This window comes from Nothoprocta perdicaria, unplaced genomic scaffold (assembly GCF_003342845.1).
Source record: "Nothoprocta perdicaria isolate Ctin4 unplaced genomic scaffold, notPer1 scaffold_168, whole genome shotgun sequence".
NCBI classification, from domain to species: domain Eukaryota; kingdom Metazoa; phylum Chordata; class Aves; order Tinamiformes; family Tinamidae; genus Nothoprocta; species Nothoprocta perdicaria.
The window spans coordinates 1,339,706-1,346,435 of NW_020454849.1; the positions used below are offsets into that span (position 1 = coordinate 1,339,706).

The following is a 6,730-nucleotide window of genomic DNA, read 5'->3' on the forward strand; positions in this document are numbered from 1 at the left end:
AGCACATTGCATTTATTTTTTATAAGGGTTGCAGTAACTCGTGGGAAGGAACCATTTTACAGTGTGGCTGTAAGYGAAAGTGTCCACAGGCAAGATCCTGAGAGCACCTGATTTCCCTTTTTTGTCCTCCTTTTCTCTGCTCCGGGATGTGCTACAGGCGCAGCTGATTGCACAGTCCATAGGTCAGGCGTTCAGTGTGGCCTACCAGGAGTTCCTGAGGGCWAACGGAATCAACCCGGAGGACCTCAGCCAGAAGGAGTACAGCGACCTGCTCAACACCCAGGACATGTACAATGACGACCTCATCCACTTCTCCAAGTCTGAAAACTGCAAAGATGTATGTCCTGTTTTGTCAGAACAGAGTTTGCCCTACCAGCTGCAGGTCCATGCTGGCAGAAATTAGAAAACCATTAGTGCTTCTCGTAAATGACTCGATGAGAACAAAATATCCTTCCCAGTAGGACAGCCTGTGGGCAGTTCTGTTTCGAAGGGAAACAGTGAATCCAGAATTTACCAGCAGTGAAATAATTTGCCATCTGTTTGTGTTCTCTTTACCAAGCAGTTTTGAGACATACAGGACACTGCATGTTATTGAAACTAACTTAAAACAGACTGCTAAAAGTATTCAAAAAAAAAAAAAAAAAAGTATGGAGGCAGTATTTGATACAGTGTTTGATTCCTGCTTTAAGAATTGTATATGTTGAAGGAAATTAGTAAAGATGACCCAGGTCACCATTGCATCACGCAGGTCATAAAAGATTCATAAAAGATACTGGTGTTTTTGTGGGGAGGACTGTTGAAACTTCCTTCTCACATTGTTCAAATTGTTTGAAATACTTTATTCTTACAATGCAGGTTTACATTGAGAAGCAAAAGGGAGAAATCCTTGGTGTGGTTATCGTGGAGTCTGGCTGGGGATCCATCCTGCCCACGGTKATCATAGCCAACATGATGCACGGAGGGCCCGCGGAGAAGTCCGGGAAGCTCAACATAGGGGACCAGATCATGTCCATCAACGGGACCAGCCTCGTGGGGCTGCCCCTCTCAACCTGCCAGAGCATCATCAAGGTAGGCTGGGCAGCTCTGCAGGACACACGATTCAAAAGTGCTACAGCATAACAGTAAGTAGAAAGCATAGAACTGTATGTTTYCTCATTTCTACCAAGTTTTTGGCTAGCACTCCCCATTTCATTTGTTACCGTGAGTGTATTYACAGAAGAACAGGGCAAACCAGGCAGTGCTGCCTGTTATTCTGAGTCCCAGGAAGGGAGCTATGGCATTTAATTGCATAGGTAAGGATTCTGTGCAGAACTTCGGGCCCCAGGACAGTATTTGGTTCAAAAGGAATATATCACTATAAATGCCTGGAGACACTTAAAACTTTACATGACAAATGGAGACCCAAATGACCAGCATTGCCSTAAGCCATTTTTGCTGTTTAAATGCCTCTTAGGATCTAACTCAAAGGGAACTGAGTCTTTTTGTCCTTCGTTTTCTTTTTTTGGTACAGTTGTTGAAACTTTTAAACTTAATCTTGAAGAAAAAGGAGCCTATTTATGATCTGCAAAAGCTACCTGAGCTAGGTGGAAGTGAAATGTTCCTCTTAATTTGTCTRAACAGTGTGTTTTATCGGAAGATTTCTCTTCTTTGTCACAAGAGTATGTGATTGCAAAAAGCAAGCAGGTCAGCTGGAACTAAAGAATGCCTGAGGTAGCTGCAGCTGAGAAGGGAATGGGTATGTAGACATCAAAGCTTCCAGAAAGGGGGAGTTTCCCTAGGAAATGCCGTAGGTAAAACTAAAATGAATCCTCGGATGTCTGCTGAAGTAATCCTGCAGAGCCCCTTCACGTGGTAGCATGTAGACATGCAGGGTCACACTATACAAAAGTCCCCTTATTTCTAGGAATATACCTATGAAATTTTATTTTTGCTAATTCCTGCTATGTAGTTGTATTCTGCAATACCTGTTTTTTATTTTGTATTACTTTGTGAATTACAGAATTACATAGGTTTGTGTTTGTCCATGGCTGGTGTCCTAATGCCCGAGATAAGACGTCTGCTCGGAAGACGTCTGCCTTTCTCGTACCCAGGGATGCCGCTGCTGTGCCCTGAGGAGTAACAGAGGCACAAACCTGAGCCTGCCCTTTTAGATCCAGCGAGTGCAAAGGAAACTCTGGAAGGGCAGGACACTAAAGCCGTGGCAGAAAAGGGCAGTCTCTTTTCTATGTGTGAGAAGAGAGGAAAAATTAATCATATTAAATATCTCCTTGCCAGCTTTGGTGGAACCAAGCTGGCTGCAAATTTAGGCTCTTCATGTGTTTTTGCTTTGCTGTCCTTCTTTCCCATCCCACATCAGTTTTATTTCAGAAACTGTGGTGAGTTTTGCTGCTCTGTGCCTTTTAGAGCCTTTCCAGGTAGACTTTTGTTGTGAAATGATGAAACATTTCTGTGCTTTCTTAAAACAAAAACAAAGACAACTTTGCTGTCTCCAGCTTCTAGAGACCCTTGTAGACCCTTCTGGAGACTCCTTCCTCGCAGGTGCTTGTGGCTGCTGCCAGAGGAGCTGCTGTTTATCTCGTCTTTCCAAAGAAAAGCTGGGGTTTGGAGCTGTTCATACCCCTGCTCCYGGATGACGCTCCAAGGAGGCAGCCTAGTACGAGCACATTCAAAAGTCACAGAAGGATCTCAGGGTTTCAGATGTTTAGCATGTTGCAAAGACTCCCATGAAGAGAGTTCCYTGCATTTGAAGTACTCCAAGTACTTCAAATAAGATTATTTTTATGTTATAGATGCAAGCTCTGCTACTAATTTACCATAACGCAATTGTAGACTGGCAGAGCTAAGAAGCCGCCTTCCATATGTGATGCTTATTCCCTAACTGCATTATGCTACTAGTTAGGTCTCTTTCCAGAGGCATCTGCTGGGGTCTGCTGTTGTAAACAGACTCCAGGCCGATCCACATGATCTAATTAGCCATTTTTAAAAAATATATACTTTATCCAAAATTTAAAAAAAAAAAAAAATGGGGACATGCGACTTTTTCCCCCTCTTTTTCTCTGCCTTTTCTTAGGAATGTGGAAAGATAGACCATGTGTTCTTCAGGAGAATGAGGGCATGGGTGCCATCCATGCAAGGGCAAGGCGCCTGGCAGGGGCCCGTCCTGCTGCTCCCAGGGCTCAAGGGCCCTGCCTGCCTGGGCCGGCCGAGCCGGGGCGCGACGGGGGGCAGCACCGGGGGCCAGCCCCGTCCCCAGGGGCGGCTCCGGGGGCCAGCCCCGTCCCCAGGGGCAGCACCGGGGGCCAGCCCCGTCCCCAGGGGCGGCTCCGGGGGCCAGCCCCGTCCCCAGGGGCGGCTCCGGGGGGCAGCGCCGTCCCCAGGGGCGGCTCCGGGGGCCAGCCCCGTCCCCAGGGGCGGCTCCGGGGGGCAGCGCCGTCCCCAGGGGCGGCTCCGGGGGCCAGCCCCGTCCCCAGGGGCGGCTCCGGGGGGCAGCGCCGTCCCCAGGGGCGGCTCCGGGGGCCAGCCCCGTCCCCAGGGGCGGCTCCGGGGGGCAGCGCCGTCCCCAGGGGCGGCTCCGGGGGCCAGCCCCGTCCCCAGGGGCGGCTCCGGGGGGCAGCCCCGTCCCCAGGGGCGGCTCCGGCCGAGCGGCTTTGCCGCGGTGGCCGCCAGGGCAGGGCTGGGGCGGCCGCGCGCTGCAGGTGCCGGCCTGGGTGCTCGAGCCACCCGCGGGGTCCGTGGCCGGCTTTGGGCCGCCCTGTCAGTCAGGGACCCCGGGCACAACGGCGGATGGTCGGCGCAGCAGAGGAGCTGCGGGGCAGGCGGCACAGGGGGCACGAGGCCGCCCGACGGGACACGGGCACCGCGCAGTGTCGGGTCCCCTCGGCGCGGCCGTGGCTCCGGAATGGGCACGGGCAGCATCACGGCCGTGGCTCCGCGCACGGCRCCGCCACCTCCCCCATGGCAGCTGTACCGGCCTTGGCCACCTCGCCGCTGCGGACACCCCTGCCATATGCCATGTGCCGTGGCATCCCCATGCACGGTTCCTGTCCTGAAATCAGGGAATTGCCTTCAGGGTRCCAGGTTTCTTAGAACAGCTGTCAGCTTCTTGGTAAGCAGAATTTGACGCCGAGTTGTTTGTTTCACTGAATATCCCCCTGCTCGTGTCTGGTACTCAGTGCTCCTGTTCCTTTGGGATGCACACATAAAGCACGGCACATTCGGGGCTGTTCCCATACCAGTACTGCAGCAGTCGTGTTTTCCAGAGCCCCTGTTACATGTTGCACCCTGTCTTTGMCAGCGTTTCTCAGGGATTTGTTTTTACAGGGTTTGAAAAACCAGGCCCGGGTTAAGCTGAACATAGTGAGATGTCCTCCAGTAACCACCGTCTTGATCAGGAGACCAGACCTCCGATACCAGCTGGGCTTCAGTGTGCAGAACGGGATCGTAAGTCACCTCCAGACCACCTGGGGAAGCCGTAACAGAGTGAAACCTCTTGCTGGTGTGTGACAAAGTGGGAGGGGAAGAACCTGCCGTTCCCTTCCTCACTGCAGGGAGGACTCGGCACACGTGTTGAGCCCAGCGTGCGAGAGCTGGGCTGCTTGGAGCTGCTCTGCTCTGCTCCCCTTGCAGCTGGGGAGTCTCAAAGGAGCAGAAAGGCTGCTTCAGGTTAGAGCAGGAACTGCAGCTGAGGCTGGTTTACGTCTATATCATATCTCTAACAAATACATTGCAGGACCTTGAAAGAAAGATGCTGTCCCTGATTCTCTTTTAAGGGAAGGCATCTGCATCCTGAACATTGTTAAGCTGTGACCCTTCTTGGGCTCTTAAAACTGCCAGACCACAACACGAGTGCAGCACAGCTCCAACAGCCTCTGCTCGCGGTTGTTTTTGCTCTTGGGCGAGAAGGTGCCATCTCTGTCCCTAACAACATTTACCTTGAATGAGCAATCCATTATTTCTTAGACTTTGTTACAAGGACATATGCTTAAATGCTGAGTGACAGTTTGCAGGCAAAGGTAAATGAACTGAAGTGTGCTGCATATTCAGACTTTGATAAATTTGTCCTGTGCTCTGCAGATCTGTAGCCTTATGCGAGGAGGAATAGCAGAGCGGGGCGGCGTGCGTGTCGGCCACAGGATCATCGAAATCAACGGGCAGAGTGTGGTTGCAACACCCCACGAGAAGATTGTGCACATCCTCTCCAACGCTGTTGGCGAGGTAAGAGGTGTCACGTGTGTCACCACTGGTACCTCTCGTGGGCCGTTGCTGTTCAAATTTAAATAGCAGAAGTGAAACTCCAGGACAGCACACCATTTCCTTTATTATTTGCTCATAGTTCTCATGTATTTTAGAAACACCCTCATAACAATAKTAAGTGCCCGCAGCTGTAGATGACTGGCTGATGCTCCATATTCATGAATGGCCACRTGTGATGGACAGGGGTATGGAAGCTGTCAGGCTTCACCTTTTCCTCGTGCCCCACAAGACCGTGGCAGGGCCCGGCCAGCAGCTCTGTGCGGGGAGCGCAGACTGACCTGCCTTGTTCTCCGCAGATCCACATGAAGACGATGCCGGCCGCCATGTACCGGCTGCTGACGGCTCAGGAGCAGCCTGTTTACATCTGAAGGCCGGCACCTCTCCAAGTGCATGGAGGAGCCTTCTCCTCGCCAGTGCTTGTGTCTCTAGTGCTGCATTTCTGTGTCTGCAGAGACCTTTTCTTCTTTCTCACACACACGTGTCCTCCCTCTCCCTTGCTTCCTTCCTCCCTCCTTCCCTTTTCTCCCTTTCCCCACTATTTCCCRGCTTATGGGGAAGGGGGAAGATACATCTGTGGGACTGTTTTGGTTGCATTCCTTTTTCAAGTGAAGCTTTATGCAGATCCACATGCAGAAATAGGCAAATAACAGCAGCAGTGCTCACAGCTGGGTTCACGAAAAGGGTTAACTGTGTTTTATGCTACATAGTTTTATTTCTGTGGCTATAATTGATGACATGAGTAAGTGTTGCTGAAGGAAAGCTGACTTTACCAAATAGATACAGTGATAGTGTCTTTGTAGAGCTGTCTTGGACACCACGCGTGTTCCTTTGCTTCTCTTCCACTATTTCCCTACCAGCGCTGAGCTCAGTGTTAACCATTATTAATTGTAGGGAAAGCAGGATTCTGAAAGGGTAAGTTTCACCGTGGGTGAAGGATCACGTGCTCATGAAGAACGAGAAGGTGCTGCTGTGGTGACACCACCTGCCCAAACGCAGCACCTTTCAGTTCCCCTCAGCCATCAGTTCTTCGGGATAACAGAGCTCCAGGCAGTATCCGGGACCTGCTGGAATGCGCTGCAGTTTCCTTGCTCACACCAAGTCCTTTGGGGAGGTGTTTCCTACAGCTGCCCCTCCTCACCCCCGCTTTCTGTCTCCTCGTTTTCTTCTACTTTGTTCCTAAATGCAACAGGTCTTTTATAGTCCCCCGCCTATTTTGGAAGTTAAATGAAATGGGGCTGGGGGAAGGACCTTTAAATACCTACAAGGAAGATAGTGGGGGGCTGTCCTGAGTAGCTACACTTTTTCTAGGCTCTTGCTTCCAGATTTGTGCACACAGAGAAGTGTGCCGGTGTACATAGACATTTTTAAAACTTGCTTGCTATTTATGAAGTTTGAATATAAGAGATCTGCATACCATTCTGAGTAATTTTGTTCTCTGAGCCAGTTTTAACATATATATTTGTCCAAAGATCCGTCT

General features: G+C 50.8%; 1 protein-coding gene across 4 annotated transcripts in view; it reads left to right on the forward strand.

Moving 5' to 3' along the window:
• The window catches only part of APBA1 (amyloid beta precursor protein binding family A member 1), a 48,407-nt gene extending 42,770 nt beyond the window's left edge, over window positions 1–5,637 (forward strand). For 3 of the 4 annotated variants that reach the window (XM_026035835.1, XM_026035836.1, XM_026035837.1), the window contains 5 exons: window positions 158–337; window positions 856–1,068; window positions 4,321–4,440; window positions 5,074–5,214; window positions 5,550–5,637. In XM_026035835.1, coding sequence (XP_025891620.1) covers window positions 158–337; window positions 856–1,068; window positions 4,321–4,440; window positions 5,074–5,214; window positions 5,550–5,621 — 726 coding nt within the window. In that variant the 3' untranslated portion in view covers window positions 5,622–5,637. Of the gene's footprint in view, window positions 1–157; window positions 338–855; window positions 1,069–1,999; window positions 2,315–4,320; window positions 4,441–5,073; window positions 5,215–5,549 lie in introns of those variants that run through there. The other variant, XM_026035838.1, reaches the window with a different exon arrangement.
• The last annotated feature ends 1,093 nt before the right edge of the window (window positions 5,638–6,730 follow it).